General features: G+C 39.7%; 1 protein-coding gene across 1 annotated transcript in view; it reads left to right on the top strand.

The window, feature by feature from the left end:
* The window catches only part of DRC3 (dynein regulatory complex subunit 3), a 162,001-nt gene that overhangs the window by 16,009 nt on the left and 119,196 nt on the right, over positions 1–26,796 (top strand). The window contains exon 2 of the mRNA XM_078664218.1: positions 23,374–23,558. Coding sequence (XP_078520344.1) covers positions 23,399–23,558 — 160 coding nt within the window. The 5' untranslated portion in view covers positions 23,374–23,398. The remainder of the gene's footprint in view (positions 1–23,373; positions 23,559–26,796) is intronic.

Below are 26,796 nucleotides of genomic sequence, written 5' to 3'. Positions count from 1 at the left end.
TACAGCAAAGTCTTTAAGCATATGACTAGCACAGTGCTTTCCTTGCCGAGCTGTAAAATGATAAAAGCCATTTATCACTCCAGGCACAGTGTTACAGCTTTGAATTGGTAAAATACCAACTCAAGCCAACCTGAAATGAGTAAAAGCAACCCCTGACACAGTGTTTCGCTCTAATTAGAGCTCTTCAGAGAGGTATAGCTTTCTTCAGACACAAGGGAGCACCCAGTAAAAGTCAAAAGAAATCCCTTTTAGGCATAGAGTGACGCACAAATTATGCAAAAAAGAAGGAGAGAACTCTGGGTAGTTCTCAAGTTTAGGTGGAAAGCAGCTCCTGTTAGAGCACTCTCAACACCAGGGACACTCTAGATCTGCTCATCTCAAATGTCTGTTTTTCTATCAAAGTCTTTAAGCATAGGATTAGCAAAGTGCCATCTACGCCAAGATAGAAAAGGACAAAGTCTTTTGCCATTTCTACAGCAAAGTCTTTAAGCATAGGACTAGCACAGTGCTGTCCTTGCCGAGCTGTAAAATGACAAAAGCCCTTTATTACTCCAGACACAGTATTACTGCTTTGAATTGGTCAGGGGTTGCTTTTACTCATTTCAGGTTGGCTTGAGTTGGTATTTTACCAATTCAAAGCTGTAATACTGTGCCTGAAGTGATAAATGGCTTGCATTTACAGCTCAGCAAGGACAGCACTGTGCTATATATATTAATATATATATCTATATATATCTCTATATATCTATCTATATATATATATGTATATATATATATATATCCCAACCACCTTTGCAGGTAATGAAAACGCACTCGAGCGATCTTTAATGTGCGTAGTTTCACAAGCAAACAACGGATACGGACCACAATTTCGGTGCAAAGTTTATTTCGTGCAAGAGGTCGCCATTACACGTTTCAGCCCTTCTCACGGGCCTTGGTCATATATATATATATATCCATCTCCACTGCCTTTTTCAAAACCGCTTCACTTCAATGAAAGCAGGCACGGACCAGAAGATAAGTGCTTAATTTATTTATTTGTTGTCGTCCATAACGCGTTTCGGTCCAGCCGGACCTTGATCACATGACAACGCTCATGGTTTCTTTCACCCTTTTAAAGCGATTTGTGCTGAATACCATTGAAGGATCACAATAGACATAGAAAAAATACGCTTTTTTAATAAAGTTCATACAGCACCACACATTATAAAAGGTAGAGTGTAAAAAGTAAAGAAGAAGGACCTCCATTGATTGCTGATTCAAATAGTCTTCCACATTATTAAACATATATAACTTCATAGTAAAAGTCTGTGATGTTTCATTCATGAGTTTTTAAAACAGTATAAATAAAAATACTATTAAAAACATATTTCTCATTACATTAAATTGAATAAATATATAAATACATAAATATTCATTTATAAATCAATTGTAACATTTTCAATATGAGTTTTTTAAGGGAAGCAAATTCATTTTGGCGGTCAAAATTGATGCATAAATGCAAGGTTTACTTATTGTAAAAACGTCTACATCCCTTTTATATAAGTATGACTATATCCCGATCCCGACTTTCCTGGATTCCGTCTATTCCCTCTCTTAAGGCTGTTTCAATAAAGTGCAAGTGCTAAATAATCCAAAAAAAAGTGCCCATCCCCTAATAAAATGGAATTAAAATCTTGTTTATTTGATTTTTCTTTATAAATGTGCTCTTTGGGTGTTAGTTAAAAAAACACTATACCTGTGGTTTAGGTTGGTCAGGCGGCCTAATATTGTTCAGGTTTTCATTTGGTCCCCCTCCTAGTTGCATACTGGGCATCCTATTGGCTTTGGCAGAAACACAACATTCTAATTTACAGGCATGTATCTAAATCATCGGTCGTGTTAAGACCTCCCGGGGTCTTGCAGTCAAAGTTGAGTATATATCTTGTTTCCAACTTTCTAAGCTGCCCTTCTCTATCTCCCCTCTCCTATTTAAGGGTATCATATCATTCAGGTAATTAGAGAAATCTTTAAGCTTGTTTTGGTGTACTTCCCTAAAGTGTCTTGCGACTGGGTATCTGTGATCGTTGTTGTTTATCACTCTGATGTGTTGCAGAATCCTTTTGTGGGCAGGGAGCTTGGCGCTGCCCACGTATTTCAGATTGCAAGAGCATTCTAAAATATAAATGGCGTATTCTGTTTTGCAATTTAATGGTTTGTTAATATCTAAAACTCTATCACTAAAAGCCAACTTGTAGGTTTTCGTGTTTACGCCATATTGACATGCCTCACAGCTTTTACATTTCATAAATCCATTTTGTAGCCACCATTTTCTTTACTCCTTGAATTATGGGCTGCTACTAACTAAGCTGTTGTGCATGGACCGAGCTCTTTTATAAGTGATCCCCAAGTTAAAAGGTAAACTGTCGCCTATTACGGGGTCACTTCTCACAATTTGCTAGTTGCGTTGCATAATCTTTTTTATTTTTCTTTGCTGGGCAGTATAAGTTTGAATCAACCTGACTTGAGGTATTGGTTGCTCTGTACTTTCCTCTCTACTCTTTCTAGTTTGTAATAACAGAGATCAGTCCTTCGTTTTGGATTTGTTAATAGCTGCCTCTATTGTCTTTTTGGAGTGGAGTGACCCCGTTCCAAAAATCTTTTTTTTACTTTCCTGTTGGGCAGCTATTAAGTCAGACGGCCGGTTACTACATACTCTCTTCAGTCGGGTTATTTCCCCATAGGGGTTGCTTTCAATTAGGTGTCTGGGGTGGAAACTGGTGGAGTGCAGCACCGAATTTCCCGCTGTTTCTTTTCTGTAAATTCTAGTTTCGATGCTGTTGTTTGCTTTATACAATTCTACATCTAGAAAATGAATCTTTTTCTCACTGATGGTAGATGTGAATTTTAGATTGATACTGTTTTTGTTTATATCAGCCACAAAGTCATTCGCTTCCATCCACCCTTCCTTCCCATACAATAAACAAATCATCAATAAAACGAACATAAGCCTTGACACTGTTTTCCATGTATTTCTTGTGTGCCACCCCCAGGACCAGCTTCTCTCACCAGCCCATGAATAAACAGGCATAGCTGGGGGAGAAGATGGCTCCCATTGCTACTCCGCGCATTTGCTGGTAATATGTCTTGTCAAATAAAAATATATTGTTATGAATACAAAAGCTTATCATATTTATCAACATTGCGCTGTGTGGGGATAAAATAGTCTTATTAGTTCTTAGATAGAAATCAAGGGCACGTAATCCATCTTTGTGATTAATACATGTATATAATGACACGACGTCAAGAGTCATCAACAAATAGTTCCCCTTCCAAAAGAAATCCTTCATTTTCAAAATAAAATCGTTAGTGTCTCTTATATAGGACGGCAAATTTTTGACGAGATCTTGTAAAAAGTAATCTGCATATACTGAAGCATTTTCCAGAAGGCTGTTTTGTGCCGATATAATCGGCCTTCCTGGTGGCTTTGTTGCACTCTTGTGGATTTTTGGAATAAAATAAATATTTGGTACCCTTGGGTTGTCATTTCTGATAAATTTATATTTGTCGGTTGTCAGGAGTCCTGCACTCTTCCAGGCTACCAATTTACCATAGAAATCATTGTATATTCCCCTTAGTGTCAAGAAATTACTAGTGCGGTAGCTCTCCCTGTCATTCAATTGGGACATTGCCTCCTCCACATATTCTTTTTTTGTCCATAAAATAACATTGCCCCCTTTATCTGAGCCTCAAAGGATTATGTTGTTGTTTTTTTTAAGTTTGGATATCAATTGCTGATATTGCATATTTTCGTTTTTGGTTTTGTATCTTGAAATTCAATATCTTTATATCATGTATTACATTCTCGTTAAAAATGTCAATTCCGTCCCTGATCATCACTGGTGTGAAAGTAGATTTTTTCTTCAAGGGAGTTTTTTTCTTGCTGTCCCTTGGTATCCCAGACAGATTTATGTTCTGATTTTCAATGTCATCTGTTTCTTCTTGTAGAGCAACCAGAGGGCCCGGGAGGGTTTGCTCAGTGTTGTTTACTTGTTCCTGGACAGAACTTTCCTCGGGCGAGGTATTTTTGTTTGTTTTTTGTTGCTGTAGTAGGGTATGATGCTTATTTAATTTGAGCTTGCGAATGCATTTAATATGTCCTTTCTTGTGTTGGCATAATCAAAACTGGACTTAGGACAGTAGGATAAGCCCAGTGCTAGAATTTGTTTCACTGTTTTATTTAAATTAATGTCTGTTAAATTTATGACAGTTTTCTCAATTTCTTCTTCCGTGACTATTTTTGGTTCCACCAACCCCGTTTTTTGTTGGAGGTAGGCTTTGCTTCTTGCCTTTCGCCTCTGCCGACGGCGGTGGTTTCGCCTCCTCCTATTTGTTTCCTTTGTCTCCTTGGGCGGAAGGATTGCCTACGTTCTTCTGCTAAAAAATCAAGCTCTTCTGCTGGCGAGGGTTTTGGGCACGCTCCACTTGTAGATGCCTGGACAGGTTCATTCTCAAGTCCGAGTTCGATGTTAGGAGTTGCCCATCCCTATGTGCCTGTGACTTTAGCAGTTGTTCGCCATTATATTTGTATTTATTTTATTTTATTGCATCATATTTTTTCGAGAAGGTAAAAATTCTTACTGTCTCGTAATCCACCCAGTCTCGGTGGAATTTGAACGCTTTGCGTTCCTTGTCTCCTCCTCTTTACGCAATCTGGTGGTCATTTCCTCCTTAGTTTGGTTAATTCTTCACTTTTGCCCATTTGATTGATCTCTTCATTGTGTTCCTCTATTTTTGTCTGTAATGCCATTCTGTCGATCTCCATATTTGACCAAAATTTTCACTAACTTCCGTGAAGAATCTAGGTTACACTGCGCCCAGTCTCTCATCATATCTGGATTTGACTGCTCATAGCTGGGTGCCGTGAGGATTTTTAAGCCCCTGGGGATTCTCCCCACATCGAGGTACCTTTGCAGCGACTTATGCTCCCACCTTTTTCCCTGCTCGGCACACTCAGTTTTTCCAAACTCTGCATCTTGTCTTTTAAAGAAATATTAGTAGCGCTTCCATTTGAGCTTAGTTGATTAAAGTAAGCGCCAGTAGGAGTGTTACTGAGCATTTCTGAGGCCGCCGCCTCCCGGTCTTTAAGCGTGTCCGCCGACATCTGGGACTATATATTCTTACGATTATTTTGCAGTTTCATGTTCGGGGATTTGCACAATGTGATTCCCTCCCGAATTACCACTTGCACACCACTTTCCCCGCAATGCCACAACAGGTCCCACCTTTTCTCCCGGGCTGCGCGCGTCCGAACAGGTCCTGCGACTCGGCAGACACCGGCTCCGATCCAATCAGGTAGTTCAATGTACGGCCATAGGGGGGCTGACGGTCGTAATCCTTCCGGATTGGGTTTAACTTCCGGTGCAAGTCTGGAAGAAGCAGCTTCTGTTTTGGTCCTCACCTCGATTTGAGTGGGGGTCCGTGCTTGGCTGGTAGAAGCTGATCCAGCCTAAATATCCAACTCCGCTGCCTTTTTCCAAACCGCTTCACTTCGATGAAAGCAGGCATGGACCACAAGGTAAGCGCTTAATTTATTAATTTAATTTATTTATTTGTCGTCGGCCATAACGTGTTTCGGTCCAGCCGGACTTTGATCACATGAAAACGCTCATGATTTCTTTCACCCTTTTAAAGTGATTTGTGCTCAATACCATTGAAGGATCACAATAGACATAGAAAAAATACGCTTTTTAAATAAAGTTCATACAATACCACACATTATAAAAGGTAGGGTGCAAAAAGTAAAGAAGAAAGACCTCCATTGATTGTTGATTCAAATAGGCCTCCATATTATTAAACATATATAACTTCATAGTAAAAGTTTTTGATGTTTCATTCATGAGTTATTAAAACAGTATTAATAAAAATACTATTAAAAACATAATTCTCATGACATTAAATTGAATAAATATATAAATACATAAATATTAATTTAAAAATTAATTGTAAACTTTTCAATATGATTTTTTAAGGAAAGCACATTTATTTTGACAGTCAAAATTGATGTCTATATAAATATATATATATATATATATATATATATATATATATATATATATATATATATATATATTCCACAGCAATTTTTCTTCTCAGAAAAAGACTCGCACTCAGGATGAACCACAGTTTAATAAGCAAAGTTACGCGTTTCGACAGCAAAAGCTGTCTTGATCACACAATTTGCAACTGATACAGGAAGTCTATACATAGGTTTAAGACACCGAAAAGGGACTAATTGTTTGATAACTGGTGTCCTGATCTAAACTTGGCGGCCATCTTAGAGTGGTAATTATATATAAGTAGTATATAGCACAAGTTCATATCCTTGACATATTTACATATATATATATATATATATATACAATTCCATTGTCCAATAGGTGACTCAAAAATGATAATAGTAGAATATTATTTACATAATTCATATGTATACATTTAAGCAGGATTACAAGCTTAAGCCAACGTGCAATATTCTCTCGACATAGTGTCGTAATAACAAATGACTGGCCAGAATGTCTCCTAATGGAACAAATGTAAAATCATATACGGCATAGTGCCAGATTTATACAAAAATTGTAACTTGTAGATATATGGCATAATGACAGAGAAACGTATCTGAGCATTGTCCTACAAATCATGTTGGATATATTAGGATAGACCGAAATACATACGTTGATCGCCTATGTAATAGTCCCTGTACCAACAAAGAGAAGAGAAAAATAGAAGTGCACTAAATAGAGTAAATTCTTTATCTAAGAAAAATAGAATAAGTTCTTATCTGAAAACAGGACCCTTGGGAAAAGGAGATAGATTATCAGGAACGGATGAGACAGTCCGCAGCACAGGTAACCTGTCCTTTCTTCCTATAAGTAAAATCAAAAAATCCTAAATTAACCCTTTGTGACAATAAATAAATCAGCATTAACTGTTGTTTTCTTAATCATGATAATAAATTACCAAAAAGCACAAAAACATGGTTGCAGATTAATATAATAAACAAGCAAATGCAGTAACCCACTGATAGCAAGACAGATAATCAATCAATTAAAATCAATCCTTTAAATGATAGGCAAGTTCTTCATCCAGATTATGGCCTTTAGGATATTTGGTCTCGAGATTAATTATCCATTTTGATTCCCGTTTACGGAGGGCAAGGGTTCTATTCCCACCCCTGGGACCGATGTGAACTTGTTCCAATGCAAAAAAAGTAACAAATTGCTGTTGGACAAATGAAAAAGTTCAAAATGTCTAGCTATTGGGTAATGTGGGTCTTTGTTGTTTATGGTCCGCATATGTTTGAGTACTCTCTTTTTGGTGGTTAATGTAGTACTTCCCACATATTTCATCTTACATGGGCACATCAATACGTATACACAAAAAGTGGAACTACATGTCAGAAATTGGTCAATCATTTTGGGAGTATCAAAACCTGGAATTACAACAGACTTCACCATGTTGCTATTACGACAGGCTTTACAGTGCCCGCAGGGGTAGAAGCCCTTCAATTGATGATCATTTACTACTCTTTTTGGTGTAACATCATTGTGAACAATGATGTCTCTGATGCTTCTCCCTTTTCTGTACGTTATTTTCGGTCTGCGTGGCATGGTTGGACCGATGATAGGGTCACTAGTTAATACATCCCATTTATCAGCTAGTATCTTCGATATTTGGGTCGAATTGCTACTGTAGGTAAATATTGCCCTCACAGTAGCTTCTGACTCCTTGATGTCACCTTGTGTGATAGTTTCTTCATTGGGATTGAGCAATGAGTTTCGATCTACATTCCTAACTCGCTCTTTAGCTTTATTTAGTACCCAGTCGGGATAACCTCTATCCCTGAATCTGTTGATCATAATATCCATCTCTTGTTCAAAAACAGAGATAGTGCTACAATTTCTTCTTGCCCTCAGCAGCTCACCATACTCCACTTGAGGGTATCCGGGTGGCTGCTGAGGGCATGAAGCAGAGTATTCCCTGCTGTAGCCTTTCAGTACAGGCTAGTTTTCAGGGTATTCTCTTCAGAGGTTATACAGAGATCTAAAAACTCAATAGATTTATCATTGATCTGACTGGTCAATTTGATGTTATAGTTGTTAGTATTCAAGATGTTGATGAATTCTACTGCCATTGCTTCCCCACTTGTCCAGATTAAAAACGGATCATCAATATAACTGAGCCACACTTTTACCTTAGAAAAGTAAAAGTTCAAAGTGTGGTCAGATCTGATCTCCTCCTCCCACTTGCCCAGGAAGAGGTTGGCAAAACTTGGGGCAAAACATGTGCCCATGGCAGTGCCACGAATCTGTTGGAAAAGGGTGTCGTTAAACATAAAAATGTTACCAGTTAAACATAATGACATCATGTCTAACAACATCTTAGTATGTTCCAAAAATTGTATAGGTCTCCTTTTCAGATAGTGATAGCTGGCCTGTATAGCGTCTTCATGATCAATTACAGTATACAGAGAGTTCACATCCATAGTAATTAATAAGTCAGATGACTCCCATGATAGGTCTTGTATTTTGCACATAAAATCTGTGCTATCTCTCACATATGATGGTAAACCAATGACATATTCTCTCAGAAAGAAGTCGACATATTTCGAGACATTCTCTAGGGCACTACCAATAGAGGACACAATAGGTCTCCCTGGTGGAGAAGTGGAGTTCTTGTGTACCTTTGGTAGAAGATACAGTATGGATAGTTTAGGGTAATCCCTTTTCAAAAAACAGTATTCCTCCCATGTTATCAAGCCTTTTTGTTCCCATTGTTTCAATCTTTCCCAGATGTCAATAATACTGGTGTTGTATACATCTGTATTTACTTGGATGTAAAACTGTTTGTCATCTAGCTGACTCTGTACCTCCTTGATATATAATTCCTTTGACCAAAGGACAATATTGCCCCCTTTGTCCGCGGGGCGAATGATGATATCTGTGTCATTGGCTAGATCAGTAAGAAATTTTCTTTGTTCACACGAGAGATTGAAACAAACTTTTTTGTTAGCTTTACGTTTAAGTTTCAAAAGGGCTTGGGTTACAACATCTTGAAAAGTATCTATATTATCATGTGGTAAGTTGGGATAGAAAATAGATCGTGGTTTGAATCTAGTAGATGGAATCCGATCAGTATTCATACCCAACTCCCATTCACTGTCCAAAGATGTAGTTGTGTCCTCTAAATTGGCCAAATCCTGTATGTTGTGGATTCCTGATGCGTCTCCAACAGTGAGATTTGGGAAGGTACTAGCAATGTTATCTGTTTGTGAGTTTGTTCCTATATGATTTTACATTTGTTCCATTAGGAGACATTCTGGCCAGTGATTTGTTATTACGACACTATGTCGAGAGAATATTGCACGTTGGCTTAAGCTTGTAATCTTGCTTAAATGTATACATATGAATTATGTAAATAATATTCTACTATTATCATTTTTGAGTCACCTATTGGACTATGGAATTGTATATATATGTGTGTAAATATGTCAAGGATATGAACTTGTGCTATATACTACTTATATATAATTACCACTCTAAGATGGCCGCCAAGTTTAGATCAGGACACCAGTTATCAAACAATTAGTCCCTTTTCGGTGTCTTAAACCTATGTATAGACTTCCTGTATCAATTGCAAATTGTGTGATCAAGACAGCTTTTGCTGTCGAAACGCGTAACTTATATATATACACACACATATATATATATATATATATACACACACATATATTATATATATATATATATATATAAAAATACATAAAGACCCCACATGACCACCTGGGAGACCCATCGTATCCTCCATAGGGGGACTTACAGAGAAGATGTCCAAATTCATTGACTCATTCCTGGCCCCATGTGTAACGCAACTGTGTTCTTACACTAAGGACACGAAAGATTTCTTGCGACAAATACAAGACGTTGAGTGGGAAGATGACCTGATTATGATAACTATGGACATCTCCAGTCTGTACACCAGTATTGGACACAACGATGGGATGAGAGCAGTAAAAACATTCCTAGACTCACGTTCTGTGAAATATTTGGAGCATAGCAAGATGATTTTAGACTTTATATCATTTTGTTTGAACAATAACATCTCTATTTTCCAGGACCAAAGATACAGACAGACAAGGGGGACGGCGATGGGCACCTGATTCGCCCCCAGCTACGCGAATTTATTCGTGGATTGGTGGGAGAAGCAGGTGGCCTGGGCCGATGATAAGGCAGTTTGGGTGGAGAAAGTGATCTGCTGTAAGAGATATATAGACGATCTCTTCCTTATTTGGAAGGGATGTGAATCCTGAGGAATATATAACGGCCCTCAATATCAATGATTTGAATCTAAAATTTACTTACAGCATGAGCAAACAGGAGGTCAACTTCCTGGATCTAACGGTTTTCGTAGAGTCAGGTATGATTCAGACCGCCCTCTATAGGAAAGAGACAGCGGGGAAATCCGTCCTTCATGGACGTAGTAACCATCCTGGAACCCTCATAAAAAGCATCCCTTATGGAGAGCTGTTGAGGATTAAACACAACAGCTCCCTAGACAGAGACTTTGAAACAGCAGCTGAGAGCAGTATCAAACGCTTCAAATCACGAGGCTACTCTCAGAAAGCTCTCAAACACGCAAAAGGAAGAGTAACAAATACTGATAGGAAAACTCTCCTGAAAGAAAAGCAGAGCAGAGATAACAAAGGCGGAAATGGCATAATAAGACTAATTACTAACTATTCGGTGGCAGCGAATAAAGTTAGGGCCATTATGCTTAGGAACTGGAGCATTCTCAAATCAGATGCAGTCATAGGCAGGGACCTATCAGACCATCCAATAATAACTTTCAGGAAAAAGAAGTCATTAAAAGACAAGTTAGTACGAAGCCATCTGTCGAGAGTAAGACCTAAAGGAGAACTACAGGCCATGCATGGGTCATTCCCGTGTGGGAAATGTAAGGCCTGTAGTACGAGCAAAAGAGTGCTATCCTATAAAGTGCCCCACAAAGAAACAGAGATCAAAATTCCGAAATTTATTACCTGCTCAACAACATTTGTTGTTTACTGTCTGAAATGTCCTTGTGGACACTGTTATGTAGGGAGCACCACTAAAGCAGTCAAACTAAGGATACTAGAACATCAACGTGCCATCGCGAATAAAGACGACAACTATCCGATGGCCCGTCACTTCGCAACACATCATAATAGCGATAGAAATCTTCTTAGTTTTTTCAATCTAGACTGCATTATACAAGATCTGAGAGGGGGTGACTATAAGCGCAAATTGAGACGTTTGGAGTCGAGATATATTATCGAACTCCAAACAAAATCACCAGGAGGTATGAATTCAGGAGAAGAACTACTATCACACCTGTAAGAATGAAGAATGACAGAAAAGTTTAGCTGCTGAGGAACCTGAGTTTACTAGGAACATGTCCTGAACGTATGAATACAAGCAGTATGTTGGAAGGTTGTATGAATTAATAGTTATAGTATTAGAAAATATGAGTCATTAAGATTTGAGAAAATTGTTTTAGTAATTATAACAACTCTACAACTGTGCCTATTTTAAGGCTTTATGCATTTACAGACTATAAGAATTTATCTACTTCCACTGCCTGAAGAATCTGGATGATAACTGTAAATAACTGCCTGGACTAACTGTTTGATCAACAATGAATGAATTGGAATGTTATGAATGCCCATTCAGGGCGTTAATATCTGAAATGAACATTTATCGATTGTCCAAGGCAGCTCTATGCATCCTAATCATTTAATATGGATTGTATTGTTATTTGGTTTACTTTACCATTCAAAGATGGCGCTTATGATTTTGGACCTTGGTCCTTTTTTTATGTTTTCTAATTTGCCATTATTTACACTCGCCTCGCCGCCGCCAGTTTGAAACTGACGAAGGCAAGTGCCGAAACGCGTTTTTCTTTTTTGTGTGCAAATAAACCTATTTGGTTTTACTTACTATGAGTGCTGGTTTGCTGACTTTGGTCAAGGGAGCTGTGAATATATATTTATATATATATATTACCTACTGGCGATAGCCAGTAGGTATATATAGTTAGGATTGTTTTCCATAGGGAAATAGCAACATTCTATTGGGAATAACTTTGGCGCCGGATGAGGAATCTTCCTGAAATTTTTCTTAACTTTGCCTCGCGGCGCTCCGCTCCTTCCCTGAAAGTTTGGGGGGGATTCGTCAAGCAGGGGGCCGAGATAAAAGGGGGGTCCCAAAACGTGTTTTCCCCATGTTAATTTCCATAGGGCGGTTGGACACACTTTTAGCCCGAACGGCTGAATGGTTTTCCACCAAACTTGGCAAAATTGTAGGGACTGGTAGCCCGATGTGCCTTTGCTATGTCTCAAGATATATGCTCCAGTGGTTTTTACGAAAATTAACTTTGAAAAAATATATATTGGGCTACATTGGGCTATATATATGTTAGAGCCCAAATGTAGCCCGATGTAGCCCAATGTAGCCCAAAGATGGCCACCAGAGACAAAAAAAAACAAATGTAGCCCAAATATCAGCCAGATGTAGCCCAACTATAGCCCAATGACAGAATGTCCCAGAGTGTTCTAAAGAACAACTAGAGCACTAACAGTCTTACTTATGACAAAAGTATGGCACACCTGAAGTCATCTTGATTGGAATAAAGTGGTAACACTTAAAACATTTAATTTGCAAAGGAACAAAATGAGGGGGTTCATTTTGCCATAGAAATTATGATTAGTGCTGAAGAAAGAAAAATTAGGGCACATTTTGAGTGACTTCTCAAATCCTCTTATATTTCATTAAAAGAATTCTGATATGCAGTCTCCCAAGATGGCCACCAGAGACAAAAGAGCCCAAATGTAGCCCAAATATCAGCCAGATGTAGCCCAACTATAGCCCAATGACAGAATGTCCCAGAGTGTTCTAAAGAACAACTAGAACGCTAACAGTCTTACTTATGAAAAAAGTATGGCACACCTGAAGTCATCTTGATTGGAATAAAGTGGTAACACTTAATACATTTAATTTGAAAAGGAACAAAATGAGGGGTTTCATTTTGCCATAGAAATTTTATATATATATATATATATTCACTGAAAAAACCATAGGTTACACACCAGTTATAGTTAGGAATTAGCATTTAATAAACCTTTGAAATTCACTGAAAAAACCATAGGTTTCACACCAGTTATAGTTAGCTGGAATTTTTACTCGCATAAAACCATTGAAATTCCCACGTTATAGTTAGTTGGACTCACTATAACTTGCACGTCTGCAATGCACTGCTGATGACGTCACATATTACATCACTCATGCATATATTTAAATATTTAAACATTACTCGCTAATATATGTATTCACTAAGATACACTTAATAAGCCAGTTAACCAATCAATTTTTTTTAAAAAACACTGAAAAAACCATAGGTTTCAGGCCTTATATAGTTAGGAATTAGCATTTAAAAAACCTTTGAAATTTCACTGAAAAAAACATAGGTTTCAGGCCTTATATAGTTAGGAATCAGCATTTAAAAAACCTTTGAAATTCACTGAAAAAAACATAGGTTTCAGGCCTTATATAGTTAGGAATTAGCATTTAAAAAAACCTTTGAAATTCACTGAAAAAACCATGGGTTTCAGGAGTTATATAGTTAGGAATTAGTTTTTAAAAAACCTTTGAAATTCACTAAAAAAACTATACGTTTTAGTGGTGTTATAGTTAGCTGGACATTTTACTCATACAAAACCAATGAAATTGCTCCTATATAGTTAGTTGTACTAACTATATTTCGCGCACCCGCAATCCACTGCTGATGATGTCACATATTAGATCATTCATGACATGGTCAGTGACATCACTGATGACATCTCAAATGACATCACTGATGACATCACTGATGACATCACTGATGACATCATCCACGTGACAATCACATACACCTTTTCATACACTATTACAATTTTTCATCACTGTTTGTAAAATACAGAGTATCATATTTAAATCCATTGTCACAGCAATACAAGTATCTAAAAATCCACTCAGTCATTCATAGATGTATACACACATCTAATCACTTACCTATGGATTCACTCATACATGCTGTCAATGAACAATAGAACACTATCAAAAATACTTATACATCTGTATCGACATTAAACAACAGCACGCATCCTATTCACATATGAAGTCATCCTACTCACTTAATTAAACAATGGATCATACTTACATATTTACTTAGCAAACCACTTATACAAACACCACTTCTTCTATTCATTTAGATAGTAAGTCATACTTAGTGAATTATAAAATCATTATTACAAGTATACAGTTATCCATACAGTCACTCACACAATCATTGTGTCTTATGTATACTTATTTATATACAACAACTGACACATACACTGCCTTTTATTTTTCTAGTTTGTTGGACCTGTACCTTTGAGAAATATATTTGCTCATCACCACACCCATAAAGAGATTCCCTCACCCAAACTGTTAGAACATGTAGTTTTAACTTCATATATCTACTGAATCAACTATTCACACATCTTTGGACAGTCACACACCCCCCACCGAACCACACACACTTTCACACTCCCATATAAATACTCAGTTAACTAATCAATAACTAATATAGACTTTCACATAGCTAGTAACCAACTGTAGAATCAGTTTACACAACAACTGACAAAGTGATACAGATATTCACACAGTTTAGTCACTATCCACTATATTTAGTGAGACATTATAAATTGGTCAAGTAAACAGTCAATTACACTGCTACTAAATCCTCCATCCAAATATTTATTTATATATATCCACTCATTCTTCAATGTAAATTGCTATATACATAATGCATATTTAAATAACGAAGCAAACCACATTCACTGGATGATGTCATCAGTGATGTCATCAGTGATGTCATTTGAGATGTCATCAGTGATGTCACTGACCATGTCATGAATGATCTAATATGTGACATCATCAGCAGTGGATTGCGGGTGCGCGAAATATAGTTAGTACAACTAACCATATAGGAGCAATTTCATTGGTTTTGTATGAGTAAAATGTCCAGCTAACTATAACACCACTAAAACTTATAGCTTTTTGAGTGAATTTCAAAGGTTTTTTAAAAACGAATTCCTTACTATATAACTCCTGAAACCTATGGTTTTTTCAGTGAATATATATGAGTATGTGTATGGACATGAGGCGCGGCAGCAAGAGGTGTCTGACGAAGGAGCAATCGAAATGCATTATGCCTACGCTGTCCAGTTTCCAATAAACAGCCTCACCTGAAATTCCCTGCTTGTGGCTCTTTCCTTTCACACGGCTGGAGGGCGGATGCTGATATTCCGTGTCAACCAGAAGACACGTTTAAGGAGCCCCGTTCTGCTAAGAGGCTGCCTATCTTTCTGGTTTCTACGCAAGTGGAGCAATGGATTGTGCTCAGGTATGGGCTATTAGGCAGCCCACCAACTGTGCGCGGGCACGCGAGGGACACTGCTAATATGCAGACCGTGACTTCACGGGAGTGTTGGTGCAATCTCGCCATCCTATGACCCAGCGGTAAGGCGTCCTGCGGGTTGGAACGTTATGCAGGGACTCGAGGGGCCAGGACTTTAAAAAGCGACCTCATCAAGTTTGCCGAGCCCCACAACGCCTACAAACTATCAGATACAACTGCAGTTTCCCACATCACGCCATCCCAGACATACAGCATTCTGGGTGTTGGAGTTTTTTACATCTACAACAGGGCGGATGATCACATGGCCGGGGAGGCGTTCGTGAGCATACCGCTTTAAATGCTGCGGTGATACAATTTCGGCAACATGGACATGAGGCGCGGCAGCAAGAGGTGTCTGACGAAGGAGCAATCCGAAATGCATTATACCTACGCTGTCCAGTTTCCAATAAACTGCCTCACCTGAAATTCCCTGCTTGTGGCTCTTTCCTTTCACACGGCTGGAGGGCGGATGCTGATATTCCGTGTCAACCAGAAGACACGTTTAAGGAGCCCCGTTCTGCTAAGAGGCTGCCTATCTTTCTGGTTTCTACGCAAGTGGAGCAATGGATTGTGCTCAGGTATGGGCTATTAGGCAGCCCACCAACTGTGCGCCGGCACGCGAGGGACACTGCTAATATGCAGACCGTGACTTCCCGGGAGTGTTGGTGCAATCTCGCCATCCTATGACCCAGCGGTTAGGCGTCCTGCGGGTTGGAACGTTATGCAGGGACTCGAGGGCCCAGGACTTTAAAAAGCGACCTCATCAAGTTTGCCGAGCCCCACAACGCCTACAAACTATCAGATACAACTGCAGTTTCCCACATCACGCCATCCCAGACATACAGCATTCTGGGTGTTGGAGTTTTTTACATCTACAACAGGGCCGATGATCACATGGCTGGGGAGGCGTTTGTGAGCATACCGCTTTAAATGCTGCGGTGATACAATTTCGGCAACATGGACATGAGGCGCGGCAGCAAGAGGTGTCTGACGAAGGAGCAATCCGAAATGCATTATACCTACGCTGTCCAGTTTCCAATAAACTGCCTCACCTGAAATTCCCTGCTTGTGGCTTCCTTTCACACGGCTGGAGGGCAGATGCTGATATATATATATATATATATATATATATATATATATATATATATATACACGATAAAATAAACAAAGGTTACTGGGCTGTTATAGTTAGGCTTAGATTTCACAAACCCAGAGATATTCAGCAGTTAGAGTTACCTGAGCTAACTATAATTTACTCCCTGCAATGTACTGCTTATGGCCTCACTTATTCGATCACTCATGACATGGTCAGTGACATCACTGATGACATCACGGATAAAATCTCAAATTACATCACTAATGACATTATCTAGTGAGTGTGTTTAGTAAACGTTTCAGAGACATAAAGATATATACTAAGCTACAGCATAAGTTAAATTACTATTCCTTCTGTACTTATAATTAGCCATACTATTTCTAACATATCTCATCTGAGTGACTGTGTGACTGTCTGTATCAGTGTGTGAGTGGATGTCTGAGTGGCTGTGTGGGTCAGTAAGTGCATATGTGAAGGGCTGTTAGTGGGTATGTGAGTAGCTGTATGGGTGAGCGAGTAGGTGTATTGAGACTCAGTGGCTGTGTGAGTGGCTATATGGGTGAGTAAGTGCCTGTGCGAGTGCTTGCTTAGGCGTGTTAGTGGCTGTATGGGTGTGTGAGTGGCTGAATGGGTGAGGGAGTGGCTGTGTTAGTGTGTGTATAGGTAAGTGAGTGGATGTGAGCAGCTGTATTAGAGTGTGAATGTCTGTGTGAGTGGCTGTAAGGGTGTCTGAGTGGCTGTATGGATGTGTAAATGGGCATGTAAGTTGTTCTGTCAGTGTGTGAGTGGTTGTATGGTTGAGTGAGTGGTTGTGTCAGTGGCTGTATAGGTAAGTGAGTGGGTGTGAGTAGATGTATGTGTGAGTGAGAGGCAGTGTGAGTTTCTGTATGGGTGATTGAGTTGGTGTGTGAGTGACTGGAAGGGTGTATGAGTGGGTGTGTAAGTGTCTATGTCTGTATGACTGGATGTGTGATTTTCTGTATCGGTGAGTGAGTAGGTGCATTAGTTGCTATATGGGTGAGTTGGTGGGTGTGTGAGTGGCAGTATGAGTGAGTTTTTTTGTGAGTGACTCTATGGTTGAGTGATTGGTTTTGTTAGCACTGGCATGGCTCTGTGAATGGGTATGTGAGCAGTTGTGTGTGACGGAGTGAGTATATGTGAAATTGGATTGGGGTGTGAGTTGATGTGTGAGTGGTTCTTTGAATGATGTCATCAGTGATGTCATTTGAGATGTAATAAGTAAAGTCACCAACCAAGTCATGAGTGATGTAATACATGAGGTCATAAGTGGTGTATTATGGGGGCGTAGGTTATAGTTAGTTCAGGTAACTATTGCTGCTGAACTTCCCCGGTTTTGTACAAGTGAAATCTGAGCCTAATTAGAACAGCCTTGTAACCTTGGTTATTTTCAGCGAATTTCTAAGTTCTTTTTAATTCTATTTCCTAATTATAACATTCTTGTAACCTTTGTTTTTTATGTGAATTTCTAAGGTTTTTTTATTTTATTTTCCAACTGAAAATCTAACCCTTGGGAGTGAGTGAATGAGTGAGTGAATGAGTGTCTCAGTGGGTGTGCAAGTGCATGGATATCTCAGTGGGTGTGTGACTTAATGTGTGAGTGTCTGACTTGGTCTTTAAAGACACTGTATCCGCCATACTTTCCTTAGATGCACCACTGGCACCAATATTTATAAATCAACTTTGTCATCACTATAGCATAATAAGAAACTACACATGCCTAGCTCTCTCACCATTGGGCCGGTATGGGCAGCTAAAGGGATTGTAAGGACAACAGACCTCTGCGATAATACCAATCTGAGCTCATATGCCTCCCTACAACATAAGCTCAATCTCTCCAACATAGAAGTCTATGACTTTCTTCAAATTGAGGCCAAGATTTATACATTTGGTCCCCTTAATAGCTCACCCCTTCTGCAGAAACTCTGACTGATACTATCAAGTGGTCATGCTGTATCAAAATTTTACAAAATACTTACCACCTCCAAAATCCAGCGCCACCCACCTGTGGCACAGAAAGGGACTCCCTACTTTTCTTCCAAAAGTCTCGCTCCTTCGGACCAAGACTGTAAAGATCTTACCAATATTGTTCCGCAGGAGCGTCAGGGATACCAGGAACATGTGGCTAGGTCCTCAACCTTCCGCTACTACCAACTGCCCCTATCAGACTCTAGAGTGCAATGGTAAGTAGGGGAAAGAAGGGAAACAAAACAAGGAAAGAAGGGAGGAGACAGTCTTTGTGCTTCAGCCTTCTCGTCGCTGGCAGGGAGAGTGGTGGTCTTTCTGTAAAGGAAGGGAATACTTAACTATGCTCTATGAGACAAATAACAGTGTAGCTCTAATGGACCCTCTCCCAGAAAGTTACCTACTACACCGGTATAATATTCTCTAACAAGGCTGGAACCCCTCAGTGCAGGCATAAAGAATTTGTCTTTCTATCTAAAGGAAAAAAACATATGTAATAATCGTATTAACTGATTTCTAGACAAGTCTTCTATATTTCTTTCTAAATATCAATCTCACCAAGGCTGCTATGAATCACAGTTCGGGATGAGTTTATATGATTGGTTATTCAAATCCCCTATAAGGCAAGTACAACACTGTTTAGAATCTGCCGTTTTAAATTAGTGTAAAAGGTACTTAAAGCAGTGCTACGCGCTGTTACCGTGATTCCAGGGTGTTCCAGTTGGTATTTAACTCCAGCGACGTTAATAGCGAAGTCTGTCAAAAGTGCAGATAGTGCCTAATCAGGTAGGGAAATGGAGGGAAAATAATAATGAAGGCTGTTTCTTCATGCAGCGGAACCCCTTCCGAGTGAGTGCCGCAGCCAACGGAACACTCCCCACGAGACCCGGCAGACTCGTGGGACTAAATCCGTCCGGTCTGCGGAGCCCAGCGACGAAGAATCCCGCTTACTTGCCACACCCACCGGAGGAGTCTGGCTACACCAAGAGCACGGGGATGAAAGTGACAGCTCTACCTAAGAAGGAGAGTGGGAACGGGGAATCCAAACACACAGGGAATCCAGTCTCGAGGCAAAAAGGGAATCCTGGAAGCAACAAAGCAAACGTTCTCAGGCTCGCGCCAAACGCGAGAGGCAAGAAGTCCGTAGTCCGGAAATGGGGCAACGCTAAAACGCGAAGCCTCGATGTAACAGGAAGTCAGGCTTTTCAACCTGCCTGACTTCCTTGCACATGCGCGGTAGAGAACCGCCATCTTGGAGTAGGAACTGGCATCGGCAATCGTGACAAAGACGCTTGGACCAAAGTGGGATCAAACTTACTTCAGCACAGACTAATTCCCTTCCTATCCCAGACCAAATCTTTTGCAGCAGACTTCGTGTACGGGACCCCTGCAAAATTGTTCTGATTAAGCCTGAAGGAGGCAAACACATGCTGGGCATGTGACTCGTCCCTTCTCGACGAAGAACATATGTTCTTCTCTTGCCCTCACCTGCAATCCTACTGGCACGATGTCTCCCTACAGCAACAAAAATGTTGAGAAGGACAATATTTGTTATATCCCTCCCAATAATTTTACTGGGACCTCATTTGGCAGATCCCCAGTTGATCTCTCTGCACAAATCTTTCCCTCCTTGACCTTTTACTCACAATTACCATAAAAGTAATACTGACAGATTGGAAATCTAGTAACAACGTGTCTTACCATACCTGGTGGGTTACCTATCTAAGAAGCACACACATAACCCAATCTAGTAACAAAGGTTGCACTTTAACCTCCCAATGTATTTGGGATATTCTTGATCTCTTTATTCACAAAACACCCCACTAATCGGAAATCCTCAAAATCTCCCCATGCCTCAGGTTTTACCATTGACAGCACTATTTAGGTTTTTAACACCTCTCATACGGAATCCCAAGATTTCACCTCTCCCCCTTCTATCACCTACCCCTTACCCCGTTAGATATAGTACCAGACATACTAGTAGAGATGTGTTCAATCTGTACATATTACTGCATTCCTCAAGACTCATTATATCCCCAACCCCTACATACCTCTCCCCATACATCAATGCTCTAACCTTACGCTACCTTCTCTGGGTATGGTCTACAGCTAATGGCATTCAGAGAATTATGTTGATAACAATCATAAGTGTCACATTGATGTACACATCATGCAATTGCTAATTATTTTACTGAACCTTTTCTTCTCCCTCCTTGTTTCCTTCTGTATTGTTTTCTCCTTATTAAAATGCCAATAAAAATATTGTGAACAAAAAAACAAAAATCATAATTTTCAGTTTATCTGGGGATTTTTAATGGATTGAGCTGGAAGCTTTTTCTGCCTTTAACTACCTGTGGTTTGAGACTCTTGGACTTGGAGATTGGCATCTAACGCTGAGTGATGCATAGAAATCCCATTAGTAGCCACAAAGACAATGAAAGCTACTGGAGCACCACTTAGACTGTATGTGTAGACACTCGAAGACTCCTAGTTCTGCCTCACAGAAAAGTGCAACAAAGTGCTTCTCACAAAAACAACCTTTGCTCACACCTCCAGGGACAACAAAAAGATTAAACACATGATCTAAATGGAGACATGTGTGAAAGTTGTTTTCTAATGCACTTTCAACTTGAGAAAGGATGTTGATAATCCTTCCGCAAGTTGAATTGTGAAAACCTTAGACCTCTACGTGCTAAACTATGGATTTGAAAAATTGCTAAAGAAGTTGAAGGTTTAAATATTCACAACTATGTATGACTTTTATTTGGCTAAATTCTGAATGTCAAAGAATGGAAACAGTGGGCATGAAGACAGTGACCAGAGTGAACTGAGGTAGGAAGACACTGACAGCCTCCCCGGAGACCTTGTAGTCAAACTGTCCTTACACCCACGAAGGGAGCTCTACTGATAGAGGTAAGGGAATTAATTCCTTTTGATTTTAATTTTTAAAGATGATCGCTGAGTTACAAAGACCTTCACTTGAAAGGAACTCCAGTTTTGGGGGACAGTTCCCTGCGCCTTTTGGTAAGAAAGCAATGGAGGGCCTTGAACGTGCCATGGGCCAACCCAAGAGAGATGGGGTACACACAGGGAAGCCACCCAGAAGACAGACAAGAGCACCATTCCTGCATCAGGGACAGAACTAGCGAACACCAAGTGAGAGGGAGTATTGATCTGCCAGTGCCTCATTGCTAATGCCAATCGCAAGATGGTGGTTTGTCACTGTCCTTCGCAGCCACGTACCCCCCCTCCCACCCCAACTCCTTTATGGCTGTGACTCTTGCTCCTAACCTGTTGGGGCTCAGATCTGGCTGGAGACGCATACATTCTGTTAGTGCTTTATTTTTCAGTAATAATAGCATGTCTAAGAGCCAGACTGGCCTGGGAGGTCTAAGACTGGAATTGGTTGCTAAGAGTTCAACAAACTTTGGGCCTGGAATACTGTGAAAGTGAGCCTTTTCAGGGGCCCACTGGTGCAGTGGTTCTCCCTTCTTTGTCCTTAAGTCCTTAGACTAACAAAATAGAGATTGGCACGAAAGCTGTAATATCAAAGAAATAGTTTATTATCACTCATGAGTGGGACTACACCGACACAGAGCCCTCAGGCAATGTATGAGGTAGTACCTGGAGTACAGAAACCATGGGCCTTTTAGGCCAGTATGTAGCTGAGTAAGCATGAAGACTCAAAAAGAGACGGTACAAGTATACACAAGAATAGCTATTCACATATATGGACAACTGGAAACTACTTAGTCAACAGGATGGGAGGAGTAACAAAAACCCTTACATCAGTTGGAATAGCCTGACAGTTGTATCCTAAAACAGGTGTATTCTAGCAGCTACATGCCTTTCTGATCATGCATTGCTCTGGCTCAGTGCTGAAGGAGTTACCTGTAACTGATGACTCAAACAGAATAGAAAAACAGATAACAGTAAAGAGACAAGAAGCACTGGCTAGCACAAGGCTAACTAAAATGGCATGCCACAACCAAAATGGCTTCAGCTCATGCTAACAGCGATTTCTGTCAATTCCCACAATACCAAGCCAGTTAATATCATTTTATTTCGTTTTAAGTTGTTGATGTTTTGTTTGAATGGTGGTGAGAAACAGATAATATAAATGTTGGTAGAGTCATATGTCAAGGAAAAAGCCACATAGTTATGGTTACATCAAAAGGAGGTTTTCAGTTTTCCCTAAATTTAAGGAGATCAGCTAAATGTCTACGGTCTTCAGTGATTGAGCTTCTCATCTTAGGAGCTGCGCTTGAAAACTCTTGCAAGGTAGCCTGGGCGAGAGTGACTGTCCTAAATCTAAAATGAATTTACTGTCTGCCATATGTCTTTGTGATCCAGGTTCACCAGGGCTTCTCTAAAGTCCTCGCCCCACCACAAAACCTCTTCTTTTTTCTCCTCCCTTTACTAGGTTTCAATTGTTTTACCGTTTATTTCTAAAGAAAAATATCTTTTCTAGGGTTGTTGCTACACTATTTTAAATAGGATCAAATCTGTGCTTCTGAAGATGTTCACTGAATTCACATTATTTCTAACTTTAATCATACTTACTACTGATTAAAGCAAACGCTGAAACTCATGTCATAATCTGAAGACAGGAAGTGAATTAATATAAAGACAGGAAGTGAGGATTTCAATTTGTTACATTATGTCACCCAAAGGCATACTTCTTTAAACAGTTAGCAACAGCCACAAGAAGGATTTTTTTTGTTATTGTGTTTTTCTTCCTCAAGGAGCGGTTGACGTCTGAAAAAGAAAATGAGTGGCTTGTACGAAATGGTGGAGCCAAATGTCATCGACGATGCCATGCTGGCGAATGCGGTAGAGGAGCAAGGGCCTCAGGAGGAAGCGGGAAGATTTGCCAAAATGGAAGGAATAGAATTCAAAGATGTCACTAAATTGCAACTTGACTTTAAAAGTGAGTGTTTGAGGAGGGTTTGCTATCAAGTTTCTGGCAAATGTCCCTTGTGCAGGACTTGATAGATCATATTTAAGAACCACTATACTTATGTATGTATAAGATTGACTTGTAGCCCACAGCAGTGATTGAAACTGGAATATTTAGAATAGATGGCAAGGTTTCATCTTTAGTGGGTGATACACGATAAAGACTTATGGCACTGTCGTATTTGCGGGTCTGTTTTGCCTAACCAGATTTATTTTCTATTGTCACCATTGTAAGAAGCATGTATCATTTGTAGCGTTTCTGATGGTTATGTAGTTCCGATTGCATTTTAAGTAGTGTTCTGTTGTGCGTACACATTAATCAGGTTATATTCAGCGTCTTTTCATTTTCATTTATAACTTGTCATATTTTTATTTAGTGCTCGATGTAAAAGATTATGCAACTGGGTTGGACTGTTCCCATGAGGTACAGGGTCAGACTGATTTGCATATGGCCATGTCTGAACTGGGGTGGCGGAGTGAGCTAAAGAACGGTGATGGATTAAACCCAGATCAGTTGACTGGGGGTGAGTGTTTGTATTGTCATCGCTCCGTCCATCACCACCTTTGGTTTTTCACTGGTCTAAATACAACAGGGTTTGGATGCTCTGAACGAGCCTGTCAGTTTCTCGCCTGTCAAGGTTTGCTTGTAGTTAGCTTAGCTAAGCTCCCTGGTACACCGAGTTCAAAAATTGCGAGTACCTATAATTGCGACTACAAATAGGGAATCGCAATTTGCAATTTCCTTAGCACGTCCCTAGCATTTTCTAAATGCAAACTGGGCATTTAGGAAATGCTATTACCATCTACACCAGGTTGATGGTAACCATGTGAAAATTTTAAAAAATGCACAAAAATGCATTTTTCAAAGTGCCAAGTAGAGCACACATGCCCAAGTGCATGTGTGCGCTTTATATATGCACAAAGTTTTTGAGGTGCTTCAGGGGGACCTTAGGCCCCCGAGCACCCTTGGTATTGCATTACCTAATATGCGATTACCAGTTAGGTAATTGTAAATTAGGTAATGTAAAACCATTCATACCTATAGAATGAATAGAGTACTATTAGCTAATAGTATCACCTAATTGCAATTGCGAATCTTCAGAAATTGCTAATAGGTAATCGCTATTTCCTTGTATAGCGATTACCTATAATTTGCTATTCAAACAATGCATAATTGATTTTTGATGCATGGGTGTCTTACCATTGGCAGTTTGTCGAGTGGACCAGGCAGGGAATGAGAGTGGAGGCACGGTGCCGGGGGACAAAATAAAAAAAACACTTATCTGTTCTGGTATCCGCGTCTCTCTTCCTCTTCTCGAATCCCGGGACCAGGAAGCACCCTGGCCCCTCATTGCCAATCACAACGCTGCAATGCAGCATTGTGATCGGTCTGAGCACAGTGGATCAGCCCTCAGAGGAGGACTGGGGGCCTGGGCATGTTCCCCACCAGGCTGTGTAATGCAACCTGATGGGGAGTATGCAAAATGTGCATGACTTTTTGACCAGGGCAAGACGGCCAGCCAAGCAGTCATGGGCACTTGAAGTGTGCAAATCACTCCTCCCTCTGTACCTCTAGCTCGGCCGCAACCCAGCCCCGAACCTGCCAAAAATTAAATGTTAATAACTATGTTATTATCATTTTATTTTGTTTGCTCAAAAAGCAGTGGGATGATGCTCCTCCGCATTAGCGGAGGACCTGCCCCTGGAGTGGACTTATGTTAGATTGTTTTAAGCATAGCAAGTATGTATATTGCACTCTTACTCCCACTCACCTCTCATTGCACTCTCTCACATCTTACTATCTGTCAGACTCGCTCTGTCAGACTCTGTCTGGCTTGCAAGACTATTAATGTATTAAAAAAGGTAAGAGTGCAATATTAAAATGTTTTTAAAAAAACAGTTCCTGGACACAGCTGTGGGTCATTCACTCACTCCTTACTGAATACTTTGACATTGTAGTGGTGGTTAACCATGCCACACTACCTTGTGAAACGTTTAACATTTTCAATTACACATGATTAATGTGTAGCCCTGCATTCAAGGCATCTGAAACTTGATTCTTTAAGCACTGCTTTTTTCACTCTTCACCAGACTGACTCCATTAAGTAGGTGCTCCTGCTTTGTGGGAATCCATATCTGCCAAGTTTCCCCATGGTAAATGTCTCACTTTAAGTCAGTCCTGACCTTTTAACAGACATCTCTCTATTCAAAAGAGTAACCCTTGATGGCCAAGAGGGACGAGGTAAGTCAAACTAATTTAAAGGAATTTCCATTTTGTGCTGACACTATATATCAATTCATCAATTCTTTCTCAAATCAATTAGAGTGCACTGAATGAAATCCTTCATGACATCCTAAAGCTATATCATCAATTATGACTATCTACTTAAAATGTATGTTTATTTAGAAATTTCAAATTCATTGGATTGTGTCCACAATATACAAATCAATCAATATACAATATAATGAAAAAGTCAGTGACTTTTAATAGATATCTAACATCATCTGTATGTAATCGCAACACTCATTGAAATATTACTAGAAAATGTTTTTCTATACGTTTTTTAATCCCTAGTTGTTTTTGATCCAGAGTTTACTGAGCAGCTGTAGGTCCATCTGCCTGTCCGTTAAAATGGTCCATTTATACAGCCACTGAGTAAACTCTGGATCAAATATCACCAGGGTTTAAAAAACATATAGAAAAACAACGTACGTAATTATATGATATGAGCACAGTTCACACGCAGAGCATGAAGAATATCAGGAAAGACACCCAACATCATCAATTCTGTTCACATGTCAATTATTTGTTTGGACTCAAGGAATACTTTACAAGATTCCCATTCAAACCTGGTCTCTTTGGCTTTATTATTTCACTTTCAAAGAAGGATCATTTCTGCTCATGGTCTGCTCCAGTACCCTGAGGATATATTGGAGCAATAATATAACAGCAGTGCAGCAAAGTGCATTAATGTAGCACAAATCCCATTTTAGTCGTTTTTGCAGACTAAAATACAGCCTCAAATTTGGCACTGGAAGGCCTTCTGTTATCAGGGAGAGTTGCAATTTGCTTGTATGCCACTTGAGGGTTACTTGTCTGCCTAAATAAATTAAATAAAGCCAGATCCAAGATGTTTAAAAAATACTTTGCTGGATAAGGTGGTATTACAAAGAGAAACAACACCTTTGCTAAAATGGCCATCTTAATT

Source organism: Lissotriton helveticus, chromosome 10, assembly GCF_964261635.1.
Source record: "Lissotriton helveticus chromosome 10, aLisHel1.1, whole genome shotgun sequence".
NCBI lineage: Eukaryota > Metazoa > Chordata > Amphibia > Caudata > Salamandridae > Lissotriton > Lissotriton helveticus.
The sequence above is the reverse complement of the archived record's forward strand: the minus strand, read 5'-3'. Positions and strand labels throughout refer to the sequence as shown.